Here is a 19,157-nt window from a genome sequence, read left to right on the forward strand (position 1 = left end):
ATGGTAGCAGAGCAGATTGGGGGGGACGTATTTGTTACACACACCCGTTTTGCTGCTTGCGACCTGTTTGTTAACGTATACTCTCCTTCCTTTGCTAGAAACAGTCTGGTCCAGATGTTTGACCCGACTGTATCATAATCACTGACTGAATGGGAGACGGGAGCGCGGTGGGAAAAGGAAGCATGTGTGTACATGTGTCTTAAAGACATATCCCCACATATGTTCACCTCATTATCGTTCAGCTGCAGCTCACTCTGCAGGAATGCAGGGTAGCAAACACATGTCCACCTCCAAACCCCTGGTGACATATTAGCTAAACACACACACATGCACACACACACACACAGACCCTACTTCATGCCACCAGCCCCACTTCCTGAGAGCCCCATCACATCACCCTCCACGCCACATTTGGACCTCGAAAATCAGACTGCTTTTGTGTACTTACACTAGAGGGAAGGGGGGAAGAAAAAAGAAAGAGCGTGCCTGGATATTTAACTGACACAGAAGAGATGCCATGGAGTCAGCGGAGAGATGCTTCTAATGAAAAGCACATGACTGGATCTGAGTGCAGTCATCTAAACAATGGCGGGGTGGGTGGGAGACAAAGAGGAGATGCAGTTACAGCTGGGCTTTCCCTCACAGAGGTTCAGTGTTTGTTTCTCAAAGACTTCAGATACAGAAACTAAGGCTTGTTGCAAACACGCAAATATGGCATGCAAACACGTCATGGTGCCCTGGTGTTTATGTATTTAGTTGTTTAATTTTTCAGACCTACACACTCATCATATAGTTGACAAAAACAAAATAATAACAAACTGTACAACGGTTCAGACACATAAAAGAGCCGGTGGTCTACCAGAAGGAATTAAGATTAAACCTCTCTGGCTCTGAGCCAAGCTAAGGGGGTGAAAAAAAGAACCACTGTGACCTTCAGAGGGAAAGAAGCCAGGGAACAAACCCAACAGGCAGGCTTGTCCACCAAAGGAGAGCGAGAGGGGGAGAGAGAGGGAAGGGAGGGCTAGGGACCAGAGGAACAGAGGAAGAGCAAGAGGGAGTGAGGGAGCGAGGGGTAGGAGAAGAGTGAGAGAGGCAGAGAGAAGAAAAGACACAAAACTTGTGACTTGACAAAAGAGGGCAGGTACCAGAGGCAGGTAAGACCCTTTATTTGTTGTTTCCACTGGGGAAGGGACCTGATGAGTAAAGGTAAGAATGCAGACAGCGTTCTGTGCATGTGTGTGTGTGAGTGTGAAACAGAGAAGCCAGGAGAGGCTGTGAGGGAAGTGTTTGTGGACAGAAGGGGAATCCTGGCACGGGCACAGCTGTGCCATGCTGCCGAGTTTCTATAGAAACAGTTTGCCATACAAAGTGGTACTCTGTCCTCCAGGGAGCTGCCACACGCTGTGACTCTGCTGCTTTTCTGTGCTGCTGCACGCTCACCTTGATTTCATCTTTTTCCATTAGTGAGTAGAGAGAGCTGCCACTGCAGTGCAAATGAAAATATGCAGACTAGAAGAGCTTTAGCTGTTGTTTTTTTTTTAACAAAAGAAATGCCATATTGCTCACTTTTGGCAATCAGATGGATCCCCAGGGGTTTTAAAGGCGGTGCACAAATACATTTTTGGCTTCTTCTGTGGTGGATGGATGCAGTTCCTACATGGGTGTAAACCAACAGTTTAAGAAGCTGAAATGGAACGTTCTGGAAATGGTTTAAAAACAAGCTTGCACTGAAAAAAGGTGCAATCACATGATGTGCTGACATAAGAAGGTTTGTAAAGTGTGTGAAGAATTTGAAAAGAAAAACAGCAGCTACTTTGGAGCTGGCTGATGGCGATGTGTACAAAGACGCGGGGATGAAAGTTTCCAGATTTCTGATGTTCGGTCTTCTGCTCTCTGCTATGTTGACATTATATCTACTGTTGTTTGGTTTCTTAATAAATTTCTCATGTTTTATAAGAGCATCAAAGAGCACACTTAGTTGGAGTTTTCGTATTTCTAAATGTATGGAAAACATCTGTACATGTATATATATAATATACACTAGATGTTAGAGAAAATCTTGGCATAACCTTTGTGATTATTGTGCTTAGTCACAGTTACAGGACTCAGATAAGTGAAGTCGACTGGGGATGATGTAACTTTTCATCATGACTTTTTTTAAAAAGTGGTTTTATGAAACACTAGTTTTTTTCTTTCTTTCTTTTTTTGGTAAAGGAATGACGGGCTGTTCTGCCAAAAAAAAAGGTTGGAAAGAGCTCATCATCAGTGATGAAAAGGGCGTTATGAAACTGAAAAGTTTTAAGATATAACCTAAAACTCCCACTAATTCCTAAGACTTTCTACTTTTCCTTTAACCAAATAATTCTAAACTTTAAATATATATATAAAGCAAACTGTTTAATAGCTGGACATAAACATATGATTAGTTGTCTGAAAAGTAAGATTGTGTTATTTTTTAGTAATGTTTAACTTTTATCTCACCAGTACTTGGATATATCTTTTTAACCTTGCAAACAGCTGTTGAGAACGTAATACCACCACTCAGTAGGTCCACATGGTTTTCATCAAGTCCAGTAAGACAAAAGTCACTGATGTTTAAAATATGCAGATCCAGTTCAAAGTCACAGTAGATTTTGTTTGTTTTAAAGCTTTGCAACAGAGTGTTTGTGTCATGTACTAGCAGTGATCTCTGTCCTACCATCCTAAGTATAGTTCTCATGCTGATAACGATCAGATTAACTCATTGAGGTCATAACTGGTGAATCAGCCATTGTGGATATTAAGTCTTTAATTGTTTGCCAAATGTCTGGTCATAACAGCAGAACGACAGGAAGGAAATCTGGCTTTGGATTTAAACGAGGGGTTGCAAGGCTCTGAGAGGGAAAATAAAAGGCAGTGCCAGGGAATGCTGTCAGAGAAATGTTCAGATTTGTTATTTCAAGCATTTTAGATATGAGGCTCATTCGTGCCTGATGATTTATATCAAACTGAACAAAGGCAAAGAGAAAGAGCACTGGAAACAAATGGTGCCTCTGTGATGAGAGTTTATGTTTTTCTAAATCTTTGTGATACTTATTTACAGGGCTTTGCTCATGATATAGAGGATAATGATTTAGCCATAGTTACCATGGCCTGAAAAAGATCATTTCACTTTGAAAGTGAATTCGATTCACTGAAGGGTAAATACCTGGAATGGTAAGCCAAACAACAGCATGTATGTGTGTGTTTCAGTCTCAGTCTGACGTAATTTCATTGTCCACATACAGAACTCTGAAAAAGTATCCCTCTCCTTCCTGATTTATTAATGTTTTTGCATATTTGTCACATTTACATGTTTCAGATCATCAAACAGATTTTAATACCAAAATACAGTTTTTAAATGATGGCTTCTCTCAATAAGAGAAAAAAGTTATCCACACCTACCTGGCCCTCTGTGAAAAAGTAATTGCCCCCCAAATTTTAATAACTGGCTGTGCCTCCCTTGGCAGCAAGAACTGCAATCAAACATAACTGATGGCAGGGATGGGAACTGAGAAGAATTAACTGATTCCATTATTAGTATTACTTATCAATTCTCACTGGGATCTCACTGGCTTTGTTTTGAGAGTCACCGCCATCTCTAACCATCATGTCAATATTACATTCATGCAAATGAATTGCTTTGTGCTTTGTCAAACGTTTGTGCATGTTGTGGAGTTATTTCTCCCCCTTGTTGTGTTCAGTAGTGGGTCATTTCTCAAAAAAAGTAAATATTACAATATATTACAATATATTACACAGAACACTGTGCCATATGAACACAAACACAACGCTGACAACACAACACAAGCAAAAAGAGACTTTAAAGGGATTGCCACAGTGATTCTACTGTAGAAACATGAACAGGAAAAACTGCTCATCAGTTTTTACCTGTTGAAGTTAAGGGTCTGACTCCTGGGCTTGGGCATATACTCACAACATTTCTCTGTGTTTTTGGCTAGCTTAGCATTAGCATGCTGTCTGTACAGGTGCTTGCAAAAACCTGAAGCTGTGTTAGCAGCATAATGCAGCTGTTTCTGTCTACTGTAACATTGTGCTCTCGTCCTATTATGCGATGAATTGAAAGTAAAGTCCATATCCACGCTGCAGACTGTGCCACTGCTTTCCTCCTCCTGCATGTGAACTTAGATCAGCTGATTGTTGTTTGAGTGCTACAACTGATAACAGTGATCCACAGGCAAGCAAACCAACATTTCCAAGAAACTGAACTACTGGGAACTAGTTCTCTGCAAGAACTGGTTCTCGATTCCCTTCCCTAACTGACAATGATGCTCTTACGTTGCTGTGGAGTAATTTTAGCACACTCTTCTTTTCAGAATTGTTCCAGACACATTCAAGGGTCTAAATCTTCATTTTTTTGTACTTTTTTGACCCATTCAGAGGTGGACTTTGTGGTGTGTTTTGGACTATTGTGCTGCTTAATAACCCAAGTGAGGTTAAGCTTCAGGGCACAAACGGATAGCTGGACCTTCTTCGGGACTTTCTGGTAGAGAGCAGGAATCATGGTTCCATCAATTACGGCAAGTTGTCCAGCAGCAAAGCAGTCCCAGACTATCACACCACCATATTGACTGGTGGTATGATGTACTTTTGGCGATGTTAGTTTTACACCAGATGCAATGAGTCTTGTTAGTCCACAGAATATTTTCCCAGGCCAGGAAGGTTTGGCTATTTTTTGTTTTCCCTTAATAGATGCAATCATCATTTAAAAACGGCATTTTGCATTTACTCTAGTTATTTGAGTCTAATGTTGAAATGTGTTTTATGATCTGAAACATGCAAGTGTGACAAATGGGGCGTGGGGGGTAAATACTTTTTCACAGCACTGTAGCTAAACCAATTTGCTCACAGTTGTTATATATTCTTAAACCCCGTCAGTTACAGAACATGTAAAAATCACCTCCCCTGTCTTCTCATTGTGAAATGCAAGCTCATAGGTGTGCCTAAGATGACTCCTTGTATGATCAATGTGATGAACTATACAAAATGGAAATTCCTTTTTCAAAGCAACTTTGGAAAATTCCTCATGCACACACAAAACAAATCTTCCTGGTGTGAAATTTTAAACACACACTGATTATAAAATGCTGTAAATACATATTGAGTTCATGAGAGCTTCATTCCAGTGCGCCTCCCCTTTGTTGACATATTTTAACCTTGCAGGCTTGCTTTCTCTACACACCTCCCCTCTCTCGACCCATGCTTATAATAGTGCCTTTATCCTTTCATAAGCGCTCATTTCCTGTATTAGTATCTGCCCTACATTCTCTTGAATTTAATCAAATTAAGGATGTATGGCTCCTCCTCAGACGATCCCACCTCTTCAAACACAGATTACTTTACCGAGCTACACATGTCCATCTTACATTAGTTTAAACTGCAATAGAAGTGTGGGAGCAATACTTAAGGTAGGCTGGGGACAATCTTGGTATATAACATTAAACCTCAATGTTTTTATAGAGTCAGGTGAGCATTGCTTCATGTAGGCCTTGGTAATGCTGTTTCACTCAGTTCAACCCTGAAAACTACCTCTTAAAATGGGTCGAACAGTAACCAGCTTTAAAGTGGAATCTTTCCAAAGGAAAATACAAACTAACGGATATTTTTAGTAAAATCAGAGATAAGATGAATGCCCTGGATTGCACGTAGTCTTGTAGGAAAAAAGGAGGGTTTGTACACGGCTGAGTCATTACACCCACATAGAGAAAGAAGCACCAAAGGGACATATTCTAAGGAGCTTGCAAAGAAAAGCATCTGAACTTCTTTAAGTTACTTGAAGACGTTTCACCTCTCATCCGAGAAGCTTCTTCAGTTCTAAGGTCAAATGGTGGAGAGTCCCAGATTTAAACCCAGTGGGAGTATCCCCCCACAGAGGGACAAAAGGACCCCCTGATGATCCTCTAATCACATGAGCCAAGGCGTGAAAATGGGTGTGGGTCCCAATCAGCCAGGGTTTTGGGTGAGCTCATTGTGAAACCTGGCCCCACCCTATCATGCGATTTCCTGAGGTCAGATGGCCCAGGATGTGAGTGGGCGTTAAGACGTCTGGGAAGGGAACTCAAAACTGGATTATAGATGGCAGACAGTTGATGTCGTAAACCACCGCCTCTGTTCAAAGATGGTCGCTCACAGTGGACATAGATGGCTTCTTTCACTCCTCTTCCAAACCATCTGTCCTCTCTGTCCAAAATGTGAACATTGGCATCCTCGAAAGAGTGTCCTTTATCCTTAAGATGCAGATGGACATTTGACCTTAGAACTGAAGAAGCTTCTCGGATGAGAGGTGAAACGTCTTCAAGCAACTTAAAGAAGTCCAGACGCTTTTCTTTCCAAGCTCCTTAGACTACGATGACCTGGATGACTGAGAACCTTCACAGACACAAAAGGACATATTGTACTGAATTAAACTATTTATTTTTTCTTTTTGTTTTTTTGAAGCATCTTTCTTCCTTAACTGAATGCCTTTCACTGTGAATACTGCAGAGTCGGTAGAAATCACTACTTACACTTTATGCTTTTCCTAGGACAATGAAGGCTGGTGCAAGACTCCTGTCTGCACTGACTCTGCTCCTCCTACTGGGGGCAGTGTTCACACAGAGGCCTCGGCCAAAGAAGCCCACTAAGCGCCCAGCTACCCCCAGAAAGCCTCCTGCTCGTCTCCCAACTGTACCACCCCAGCCTGAGCCCAAGGAACCAACAGATTTCCCCCCACCCATCCTGGGCCCACCTTCCATCTTTCCTGACTGCCCCCGGGAGTGTTTTTGCGCCCCAAGCTACCCGAATGCGCTCAACTGCGAGAACCGGAACATTCGTGTAATCCCAACGATCCCATCCAGGACTCACTACCTGTATCTCCAGAACAATTACATCTCTGAGATAACCTCTGAGCCCTTCCTCAACGCCTCTGAGGTCCGCTGGATCAATCTAGCAAACAACCGTATTCATCAGATAGATAAGCAGGTCAGGGAGTTCACCTCTATAAATGTTCAGGATTTAAAGAAATAGAATCACTTTACTACGGTTGCTTTGCATCTATCTCTCACACAGGTGTTTGAAAAGCTTCCAGCACTTCTGTATCTCTACGCCCAACGAAACCAGCTTAATGAAGTCCCTTCAGGCCTCCCAGAAACTCTGGAACAGCTCCGCCTTAGTAGGAATCGTATTTCCAAGATCCCACCTGGGGCCTTCAACAACATGGGGAGCCTGACTATGCTCGATCTGTATCACAACCAGGTGAACCTCACTGTTACAACACTGTGCTATCTAGACATGTATGGAGACTAACTAAATCTCTAGCATTTGTGGAGCAAATATGTGATGTCTTTTCTGTCAGCTCAGTGACAGTGGCCTGGGTAAGAACAGCTTTAAGGGCCTTACAAACCTGGTGCAGCTCAACCTGGCTCATAACACGCTGAAGAAGATGCCTACTAGTATACCAACCAGCCTCGTGCAGCTTTTCTTGGATAGGAACCGTATCGATGACATCCCAAAGCAAGTATACGGCGCACGCATTGTCCCAATGTTGATTATTCCCACTAAGAATCTTTATTATTGTCTTTTTTCAGAAACTACTTTGACAGCCATGCTCACCTGGCTTTTGTGAGGCTGAACTACAACCAGCTGAGTGATAAAGGAGTTCCCAAGAATGTGTTCAATGTCTCCAGCCTGCTAGACTTGCAACTGTCCCACAACCAGCTCGCTTCGATTCCTTTGTTCAACGGTCACCTGGAGCACCTGCATCTCGACCACAACAGCATTGAGAGTAAGTAACCAGCAGCCACGTCTGTCCCAGTGAGTGGTCATCACTGTGCTAAAGCAAGGCCTCCACATCAGGGAGCATAACCACAGTTTGTCTCAACGTGGGCTGAATGTCAGGGCTCTTCGTGTAACTTCCAGCAACTTGCAGCTGTGTCCGGTCACCTTAGCTTCTCAGTTCAATGTGGTCTTAGTGTTGTCCATGTCTCCCTGTTTCTGTTTGGACCTGGTGGTGTAGCAACTGAACAAATAATATGTTGTAGATTCAACCCCCCCTTTTTAACCTATGCATTAACCGCTGTAAATGATCTTGGTTAATTATACCCAACTGTCTTGTGTCCTATGCCGACTTTAATGAAGACAGATCAGTGTAGTCTGTTGACACTACAGTTGTAATTTGATCAGCGTGCAACACAAACCGAAAGTATTTTTTCAGGATATTCTGTTATACCTGTTTCTGCGTCATGACTACAAAACTACTTTGGCTTCAGGCCATTTTTTTCAACTTCCACTGAAGTTAATCATCATGATGAGACGTGTCCTCTTGTTCACTTGTATTTGGAATTATTTTAAAAATATGTTTCTTAGTTATTTTGATGCAATAATTTAAAGGCTTACACAATGCATTCTTGTTCCAGACCGTTAGAGAGAAGAGAATAAAAATACAGAATTAGCTGCTGGGTTTTGTTTTGTTTTCTGTGTTTAAACTACACAGTTAGAAATGCATTAATATTAGTGGACTCAGTAACACTTTAGCACATTTTCAACTTGAAACACTTATATTTCTGAGTATGTGTTGCATTACAGAGAAAAATCAGATGTGATGCGAAGTGAAGTATAATCAATTACAGTTGAGCTCTGTTTAAAGGCGAGTTTGTTTTTTTCTTAAATATACCCACTTCAGTAGCATTTAAACACACTCATATTTCTGTCTTTTTTGTATCCTTTTTTTTATTCCTAAAAACATTTCTCATGCTATTTTCTAAGTTAAAACATCATAAAAAATAAAGATTTCTTCTGAAAATGTATGCTGCATGTTTAAATAAAAAATTCACATTATGTATAATATTTAAGATAAATCAGACTATTATCAGGCTATACCCTGCTCTTCCAGTATATAAATTGCTATAATGAAATAAATTATACAATAACAAAAACAAAACCGTCAAATCTAAAATAACATATTTTCTTATTTATATGCACATGTGAGCACTTGAAGACTAGATCTTCATGACTGTGTATTTTCCTGACAGACATCAATGGCACCCAGATCTGCCCATACAGCGTGCAAGCTGACATGAGTGATATGAGCCAGGTTCCCAAGCTAAGGTATTTCACATTATGTCATAATGCATGTCTCAGCACTAACCTAAAGAATGCACTTGTCTGAGCTGCGTGACCTGTGTGTTAACAGGAAGTAAACAAGAACAAAAGAATTCAAAGAGTTAAAATCCCAATGACATATTAGATACCTGTTCTGTTGTTTTCAGGTATCTCCGTTTGGATGGAAATCACCTGAACCCTCCCATCCCTCTGGATGTCATCATGTGCTTCAGGCTCCTTCATTCTATTGTCATTTAGGAAAACCATGCCTAAAGGCTTGCACATGCGGTACTGTGCAAAAGTCTTGAGCTACGCAGCATTTCTTTATATTTTGCTAGGAAAGTGTGAAAAATGTGCTTTCTTGTTATTTCTTTACGTGGTCTCCAGAAATTGTTCTCCGGGCTTCTTAAAAGACATTCAAAGCTCTTCCTTGAATGTTGGCTGCCTTTTGTTCTCTTCCCTATCAAGATGATCCCACACTGCTTCAGCAATTTTGAGGTCTGGGATCTGGAGAGGCCAATACAAGACTGACAGTGTTTAATTGGGTGTTTTTCTGTCCCGGTATCTTTTACTGCTCTGTCAGTGTGTTTGGGATCGTTGTCATACTGAAAGTTGAAGTTTCTGCTAATCAGATACTTTGCAGATGGTACCACGTGGTGGATCAAAATCTGACCGTACATTTCTGTAGTATTGATGTCAATTGATTTGACAAGATCCCCAACACCACTCGCTGAAATGTAGCCACAAGCCATGACAGGGCCTCGGCCATGTTTGGCTGCAGTCACACACTGTGTTACATCTTTCTTATTGACCATAATTTGAACTAAAAAAATTCAAATTTTTGGTTCAAAGAAGACTGATATTTGGTCCCGTTTTTGTGTAATTTGACATACCTTTTCTCCATTTTACTTTATTAAGAATGGCTTCTTAACAGCCACTCTTCCACTGCTTATGAGGCTTCAGTGAACAGTAAATGAACTGAAGGGTCAGATGCATCTCTCAGGTCATGTTTGAGATCTTTGCTGCATTATTTGTCCTATTTCTTCTGAATATAACTTTCAGAAAAACTTTTAAAAGATTTTAAGATCTTGGAGAACTGTTGCTCACTACTATAAAGAATTAAAAGAAAGTCTGGCTCCAAAACAACAAGAAATGAGGGGTGGCTCAAGACTTTTGCACAGTACTACTGACACACACACACACACATACACACATCCATGAAAACATAGACTCACTTAGTACTAGGTGCATTTCATTGTAAAGTATGGTGTTTATCAGCAGTAGACGCTGTGGAACTGTAATACTGAGAGAGGGACTGCAAACAACTGCAAAACTTGGATGGTTCAAACTTTTTTAATTGTGATGACAAATTTAACTATTGCCATTTTTTGGACAGTCCCAACATTAAACTACAAATCAGCATAAACTGTGGCTATGCTGACATTTAGAGTTAGGTTTCTGTAGTAGTTGCAGTTTATCAGTGATTTTTGTTTACAAAACTTCATGTAAAGAAAAAAAGTGAAAAATATAGCTTGAGCAAAGCCTGAAAACACAGGGACCTTTACAGACATGCTACAGACATAAACGGTAGTTAAGTTCACAAGAATAGGTCAACAGAGTGGGGCAGCCGTTGGAGGCAATGAATAAATATGCAGTGTAAGTTAAAAGAGATAACCAGCTTTAAATAACTAGCTCCATGTAGTTAAAACAGTTTCAAATGTGCCTGTGATTTTCAAGATACTCTTTGTAAAAATGTCATTTTATTCTTGTTATCCCTAATCTTTTGTATATTATTCTTCTGTGTAAAGAAGCTTTGTACAAACAATGGAAAATAAAAGTTCTCCTTGATCATCTGAAAATGCTTGATGTTTGAAATAAAAAATGTAGTTTTCTTCCTCATTTCTCTTTTCTAATATGCTTCACTGCTTTCTCTGCTTAGTCGACACCAACCCAACCTGTTTCACAATAATATGAGCCTTTGGATAAAAGCAACATGTTAGTAACTGACCAGGTATAAAAGGAGCATTCCAAAGAAGCTAGAGGTAAGGGCGTCGACTATCTGTAAAAGGCTATGTGCAAGACCCGTAAAAGACGGATGTAGCACCATAACGTCAAGGTCAGCATTTTGGCCGACGCCATGTTGGTTGTTTGGATACTGAAGTTAACATATTTGAAATATAGGTGAAGCTTGGTTTGGCAAATTAGTGCTAAGTAAAAAACTAATAATTGACTCACCAAAACTGAAGCACAAAATTCTGGGTTGGTCTGCACCACAGAGGAAACCACAAGTTACTCATTTAAGACCATTAAAGGCACCAGAAGCACCAACATGGGAGAGGTCTATACCAGTGACTTGAATTAGCAGAGGTGAGGTCTAGTAGATGCTAAAGGGCCACAGCTACTTTTGCTGGGACACCTGTCAATGAACCCACCCAAGGTCTTGACTCAATATTCCAGGTGGATATTTATTTACATTTCTTTTTCTACCAGGTCTTAAAAATGCCTTTTTTTTAATGCTTTAAAGTTTGGCTTTTTATCATCATGACTTCCTCTCGCAGCTAACTTCAAGTGGCAGGAACCAAAGGTTTGTGCCCTTCCTTGCTGGCTTCATTTTAAACTCATATATGCATGGCTATTTGAGAATAATAATTTCTAAATGTAAAATTTCAGATAATCTGAAGATTTGTTTCTCAGGGTGACATAATAAAAAGTAAGAGACAAGAACCTAGTAATGTAAATCACTGAATGGTTACTGAACACAGTTTGACGCTTGAGTCACAAATACAAGTTAAAGCTGCAACATTCAAAGAAAAAATTCTATGAAAACAAGATCCAGAAATGGTGCCACGTCCTGTGAGCCTGAGCTCATCGAAAAGACAGCATTTATGATGTAGTACATTAGTACACAAGCTCACATTAATGCTGAACAGTATACACAGGTACTGAAGTAACATATGCTAGCATCCAGAAAACATTTTTTCATGAGAGGCCCTTGTTTATTAAGCAAGGCAGCAGTTAACCACATGCTAAACGAGTTAGGACAACATGACTTTTCAAAAAAAGAAGTTTGCGTGCTGAACTAGCGTGCAGGGCCTGGCTCTACCACCAACTGGAAACATTTGGTGCATTATGTCTGTGAAGGTTCTCAGTCATCCAGGTCATCGTAGTCAAAGGAGCTTGCAAAGAAAAGCGTCTGGACTTCTTTAAGTTACTTGAAGACGTTTCACCTCTCATCCGAGAAGCTTCTTCAGTTCTAAGGTCAAATGGTGGGGAGTCCCAGATATAAACCTAGTGGGAGTGTCCCCCCACAGAGGGACAAAAGGACCCCCTGATGATCCTCTAATCGCCTGAGCCAAGGTGTGGAACTGGGTGTGGGTCCCAATCAGCCAGAGTTTCGGGTGAGTTTATTGTGAAACCTGGCCCCACCTTATCATGCGAATTCCTGAGGTCAGATGGCCCAGGATGTGAGTGGGCATTAATGCGTCTGGGAAGGGATCTCAAAACTGGATTATAGATGGCAGAGAGTTGGTGTTGTAAACCACCGCCTCTGTTCAAAGATGGTCGCTCACAGTGGACATAGATGGCTTCTTTCACTCCTCTTTCAAACCATCTGTCCTCTCTGTCCAAAATGTGAACATTGACATTGGCTTCCACAAGGAAGCTGTCCCACTACATCAAAGCACCATGGACGCCATGGTGCTTTGATGTAGTGGGACAGCTGGGATGTAGTGGGACAGCTTCCTTGTGGATTTTAGGAAGTCCTGCATTTACGGACTTCCTAAAATCCACAAGGAAGCTGTCCCACTCAGACCCATAGTCCTTTGATGTAGTCTCTCTCTTCACATGCATACCCACCACGGAGGCCGTGGAGACTGTCAGAAAACGACTACAAGAAGACAGCTCTTTGGAGGACAGGACCAACTTCACACCCAATCAGATTTGCACACTGTTAGACCTCTGCCTTACCACAACATACTTCAAATACAACGAAGGCTTTTACAGACAAAAACATGGCTGTGCCATGGGCTCCCCCGTGTCACCTATTGTAGCCAACCTTTATATGGAGGAAGTGGAAAGGAAGGCTCTTGGCTCTTTCAAAGGAAGAGTACCCAGCCACTGGTACAGATATGTAGACGACACCTGGGTCAAAATCAAGACACAAGAAGTGGAATTCTTCACTGCGCACATTAACGCTGTGGACAAAAACATCAAGTTCACCAGGGAAGACACAAAGGACGACTGTTTGCCTTTCCTGGACTGCGCTGTGCACATTGAAGAGAATGGCAACCTCAACATCGAAGTTTACCGGAAGCCCACACACACGGACCAGTACCTCCTGTTTGACTCCCATCACCCTCTGGAACACAAACTTGGAGTAATTAGGACCCTACACCACCGGGCAGAACATGTTCCCTCTAAGCCTGAAGGGAAAAAGAAGGAACACACACATGTAAAGGAAGCACTCAAAACGTGCGGCTATCCTAAATGGGCGTTCTTAAAGTCAGCAAAGAGGCACAGAAAAGAAGATCAGACACCAGCGAGAGAGGATAAGAAGGACAGACACAACAACATTGTCATCCCCTATGTAGCTGGTGTATCAGAAAAACTCAGGAGGGTTTTCTCCAAGCATGACATCTCGGTGCATTTCAGACCCAGCAACACGCTCAGACAAAAACTGGTTCACCCGAAAGACAAAACTCAAAAAGACAAAAAGACTTAACAATGTGGTGTATGCCGTACAGTGCAGCGAGGAATGCCCAGACCTCTACATTGGAGAGACCAAACAGCCACTTCACAAGCGCATGGCACAACATAGAAGAGCCTCCTCCACAGGACAAGACTCAGCTGTCCATCTGCATCTTAAGGATAAAGGACACTCTTTCGAGGATGCCAATGTTCACATTTTGGACAGAGAGGACAGATGGTTTGAAAGAGGAGTGAAAGAAGCCATCTATGTCCACTGTGAGCGACCATCTTTGAACAGAGGCGGTGGTTTACGACACCAACTCTCTGCCATCTATAATCCAGTTTTGAGATCCCTTCCCAGACGCCTTAACGCCCACTCACACCCTGGGCCATCTGACCTCAGGAATTCGCATGATAAGGTGGGGCCAGGTTTCACAATAAACTCACCCAAAACTCTGGCTGATTGGGACCCACACCCAGTTCCACACCTTGGCTCAGGCGATTAGAGGATCATCAGGGGGTCCTTTTGTCCCTCTGTGGGGGGACACTCCCACTAGGTTTATATCTGGGACTCTCCACCATTTGACCTTAGAACTGAAGAAGCTTCTCGGATGAGAGGTGAAACGTCTTCAAGTAACTTAAAGAAGTCCAGACGCTTTTCTTTGCAAGCTCCTTTGACATTTGGTGCATTGTAAAATGAAAAATATGACAACCAAACTTTTCAGAAAGAAATGAAACATCATCACAATAGCATCAGCAAACTGCTTGGGTTCATTCTTCATTAAACAAAATATTCATTCCATTTAGTTTCACTTCACTGTTTTGTTGCCTGATTTTCTGAGGCCCCCAGGAGTACCTTTGTGTCCTACCAGTGGGGGCCTTCCCCGCAGTTTGAGAACCACTGGTGTAGCGTTTCCATGTTGACCCTGTGGTCTGGGTGGTGTTTTTGTGGGTGCTCTGATTTCCACCCACAGTCCAAAGACATGCATGTTTGTTTAAATCGCAAATGAATTAAAGGATTTTTCCTTTTGTGTTTATTGACTGTGACAGTTTAATATGTAAGAAAGCAGAAGTGACTAAAGGCTGCAAAATTGCACAACACTGTGCGAACAGAAGTAACAATGTGCATGTAAGAATGACCGGATTAAGCCAAACTTTCATTAGATACATCATAAGATACCTTAGCACGAAAATATTTAATATCCACTTTGTTTCTAAAATACTTGATGATTTTACCTTTTAAGATGTCTAAAAACGATTTCAATGAAACATGCTGACATTTCAACTTGTTTCAAAGACTAACAGTTCAAAAAGGGTTGAGAGAAGCTGACAGTGGCTACGTTGGCAATTTTGTCAATTTTTTGTGTTTCCCGTTTCAGTGTAAAAAAAAGTCACTTTGTTCCCGAGGCTCTGTATTAAAGAGGTAGTACTGCATGACTGCAACTCTGGTGGAATTGAGAATACAATAGAGAAGCATTAGAGGCTTTTTAACTGGCTCTAATTGACTTCCTTTACAGGTTATTCCTAGTTTCATTGGGTTTTCTTGCTTCCTACCGCTGCAAATGCAGTTTTAGAAGACTTCAAAAGCACCCTGGTAAAACAGGCTGGCGAGCAGGTCTGGTAGGTATTTCCAATCAGGACCTGTTGACTGAAGTGATGTCAGAATGCCCTTCGAGTAAAAAGACAAAAGTCAACGAGAGGCTTTATTTCCAGTATACACCCACAGTGTTATGCAACATTTGGAAGTAGCTATACAAATCAATCTAAAATCTAAAATCTAAAAGAGACAAGAAATAAAATGATATTGCCACAAAACACTTCCTTTTACAAATTAATCACATTAAAACAACACAGACTTTAAAAGCTCATAAGGCAAATGATTCAGGGAGTGACTTCTTAATGCGGAAGCTGCAGCAGCTTCAGTTTAAATGATGAAACTCTAATCTAGCAACAATGATTACTCATTCATTATTTACATTACGCATCACTGAGAGTGAAAGTTTTTCTTCACAATGACAGCACTACTCATCAAAGAGGAGGAAATCAGCAATAATTCCTTTTTCCATTCTTCCAATCAGAGACTGAAACATGACCGGGAGTTCCTTTAATTGCACCAGACTTCCTCCTCCTGTAAACCCATTCACGTGCATGCACCTGTGAAGTCCCATGCATGTTTAACCTGTTCAATACCTGGTGAAAAGAAAAATCCCCTTACTCCACACTATAAGAGGACACAGGATGGAGGCCCAGAGACACAGCTTCACCAGAACTCTCCCTCTGAGTGACACACGCACAGGTGAGTCTGAATACAGGTGATACTTCTCTAGGCAATGATGATGGCAGCTGATAGACTTGACATAGTGTTTCCTTTATTCTGGATATTGGTAGTTTATAAACTTTTTTTTTTTTTAAAAATGATCCAATATCCATTTATGTATCTATAAATGCTCATAAAGTATTTTTTAATTTGTGGATTTGAAGTTTTTTTATCCGTTTTGATGATCTGAGGAAACAGTGATGAACCTTTTTCCTAAATTAATCAACAATTTTACACAATACACAATTCTTACAAACCGAAACGCTTCTGTTAGCTTTCTCACCAGATCGCCATCATCAGGATGAAGATGCTTATCGGCTGCTCTGCTTCCTTCCTCCTCCTCCTGCTGCTCAGCTGTCTGACTGAACCTGCGGAGAGCCGAACTCTGCATCTGGACAGCTGCTCTGTCAGTGTTCACACACACGAGCTGCGCAAATACTACGCACACATACGATCAAATGCGGTGAGTTCATGCAATCAAAACCTCTGGCAAGAACTTGCACGAGTGTAACGTCAGATTAAAGTGGCAGAAAGTCGTTGTAACTGGATCCTTTGTTTTTCTTTTTCTTTTGTGATAGATTTCAGAAGACAACGAGATCGGAATGAAACTTCTGGATAGATCACTGATGAAAAATGTTCAGGTGAGCTCTTGCGTTGTGTTGCCACTCAGTCATGATGATTTGCCTTTTATATTTACTTTTGCTTCCCTTTTTTTTGACAAGTGTCTTCCACATATTAAGTCTCTATCACCAGAATATGGATTCTGAAGATAGGTTGTGAAAGGTGCTAGAATCTGACTTTTGCCATGTCCCCCTCAGGACGGTCAGACATGCTGTTTCCTGCGTCTTGTGTTGCGTTTCTATGTTGAGAGAGTGTTCAGCAACTATGCCTCATCCGAGCCACAACAACAACGCTGCTCCAGCGCTCTGGCCAATGCTTTCGTGAGCATCAGAAGAGACATCCATAAATGTGTAAGTTTGCTCTCCAGTCTCAAAATGTGCTTCTTCTTCTTTTTTTAATGAAAGGCTGTCATAGATTGTAATGATAATTGTGCTTTTCTGTGTATAGCATTGCCAATGTGGAGAAGAAACCCAGAGAACAATTGATTCAGTGCATGCTGAGTTTATCAAGGTAAGACACAATAAAATCTAAAATGACTTCCTGTCCTAGACGCTCAATAATAAGCTCCAAGATCAGTTGTTGTAATTTTCCTAATATAACCTAGTTAGTAAGGGAAAAGCCGTGAGCTGTGAAACTTTGTTGTATGTCAATAATATCTTTATTAATGTTACATTTTGTTTTGGATTTCAACAACAAACAAACACAAATGGGTTACTATACAGAACACAGAGAAAATACCTAAATCTATAAGCTCACTTCAAATAAAACAGCCAAAAACTGCAATGATTTCTAAATCTTGTAAACTAATTTTTATTCACAATAGATTCTCTGAGTCTTTTGATGATATTATATTCTTGCTGTCCTGCAGATGACGAGATAATCAAAGCAGTTTTACTTTATTCTGAAATTATTCAACAATTAGCCGATGTTTTTGCAGATAGTTGAATCTTTGTCCATCTTTAGCTATGTGAAACTCTGCCACTCTAAGAGGCCTGTTTTATACCCAGTCACGTTACTGAAATGCTGCCAATAAATTTAATTAGTTGCAAAATGTTCCTCTATTGACTTTCTCAGCCTTTTGTTGCCCCTGTCTCGACTTTTTCGACGTGTGTTGTTACCTTCAGATTCAAAATCAGTTTATTTTTTCTCAGCTTAAACCTTTGATATTATTTCTGTGTTCTATTGTGAATAAAATCTGAGTTTATATGATAAGAGTATCACCGCCTTGAAAGACACACGTGTTGTTTTCAGATCTATTTTCTTATCTAACTCTTCCACTTTTCCCTTGTTCCTCTTTCTGCTGAGCAGCTACAAGCAAACAGGGCAGCACAGAAGGCAATGGGTGAACTGGACACTGTGCTGGAGTGGCTGGAAGCACTGGGACCCAAAACTTAAAAAAAATTAAGCTGCTCTTTACAAATGTGCTAATTTAAGTTTTGTGGCATGTTGCATTTCTATGTTTTCACTTGAAAGAACTTGATATTTAGTTGGGGGTTTTTATTACCCTTTTTGTATCCACTAATGTGGACTGAAATTGTATGCTATATTTATAACTAAACAAAAACGTGTATACTTCTGAGGAAGCTGTTACTGTAAGATTGTTTACTAGACTTAAATGTTTGTTTTTATTTTTGTAAATACTTTAATTTAAAAACCAATTAAAGAAAAATACAACTGTACGGTGTGCTCTCTGAGAGTTTCCTGTCAACAGCTGATGTCTGCTCTTCATTACCATCTAGTGGCCATCAGTGAAAATTCAGTGTTGCTGTTTGTCCCGATACTAGATTAGGTGCCTGCTCGTGTGTCTGCTTATGTGCTTTCTGAAATTGTCTCAAATCAGTATTCATGGTGTAGCCCACATTTTATCACAGTCTAGTATTCTGCTTCGCACAAACGCTGACAGTATCTGGGAACATGTGGACAAATTTCTTTAGTCTGTTGACTGACATCAGTCCAAAGGCATTGTTTATGATTTTTATGAGAGAAGAGAAGAGAAGAGAAGAGAAAATGTGTTTCACTTACTGTTATCAGATCAAATCCATTTAATCTGATGTGTCTTTTTTATGTGCAGCAGATGTACAGCTAGTAGATAACTTGATCTGGCGGGCTGCTCTGCCTTCTCAGCTTCTTAATGCGCGGTTTGTTTTATGCCTGTAATACTGTATGACTGGGCCTATTTGCCCCAATAAATCACCTGAGAACAAATACGCCTGTCACTTCTGCAAAAAGAATTAATTGAGGGACATTATCTCAGCAAGCTTTAGGGGACACACACATGCTTTCACGAATAAGAGTGGATGTGTAGCAAGCCCTTTGGCTCTGTCTGAACAGACATCTGATTACTAGCTGCTTGAATATTTGCCAATACTGTGAATGTTGTGACAAATATTACAAAGGAAATTGCTTCCTCTGATCA

General features: G+C 40.8%; 2 protein-coding genes across 2 annotated transcripts; both read left to right on the forward strand.

Moving 5' to 3' along the window:
- The first annotated feature begins 1,014 nt into the window (after positions 1-1,014).
- On the forward strand, positions 1,015-10,976 carry prelp (proline/arginine-rich end leucine-rich repeat protein). The gene is made up of 7 exons (XM_085160312.1): positions 1,015-1,154; positions 6,564-6,999; positions 7,087-7,272; positions 7,373-7,530; positions 7,605-7,801; positions 9,048-9,123; positions 9,285-10,976. Exons 2-7 carry the CDS (start codon positions 6,568-6,570, stop codon positions 9,373-9,375), a joined length of 1,140 nt encoding a protein of 379 aa, XP_085016438.1. The 5' UTR covers positions 1,015-1,154; positions 6,564-6,567; the 3' UTR covers positions 9,376-10,976.
- Positions 10,977-16,330: 5,354 nt separating this feature from the next.
- Positions 16,331-19,157, forward strand: il19l (interleukin 19 like). Its single transcript, XM_085160226.1, has 5 exons — positions 16,331-16,583; positions 16,699-16,761; positions 16,939-17,091; positions 17,189-17,251; positions 18,050-19,157. The coding sequence occupies exons 1-5, from the start codon at positions 16,422-16,424 to the stop codon at positions 18,134-18,136; spliced, it is 528 nt and encodes a 175-aa protein (XP_085016352.1). The 5' UTR covers positions 16,331-16,421; the 3' UTR covers positions 18,137-19,157.

The sequence above is a fragment of the Neolamprologus multifasciatus genome, chromosome 5, assembly GCF_963576455.1.
Source record: "Neolamprologus multifasciatus chromosome 5, fNeoMul1.2, whole genome shotgun sequence".
In the NCBI taxonomy this organism is placed as follows: domain Eukaryota; kingdom Metazoa; phylum Chordata; class Actinopteri; order Cichliformes; family Cichlidae; genus Neolamprologus; species Neolamprologus multifasciatus.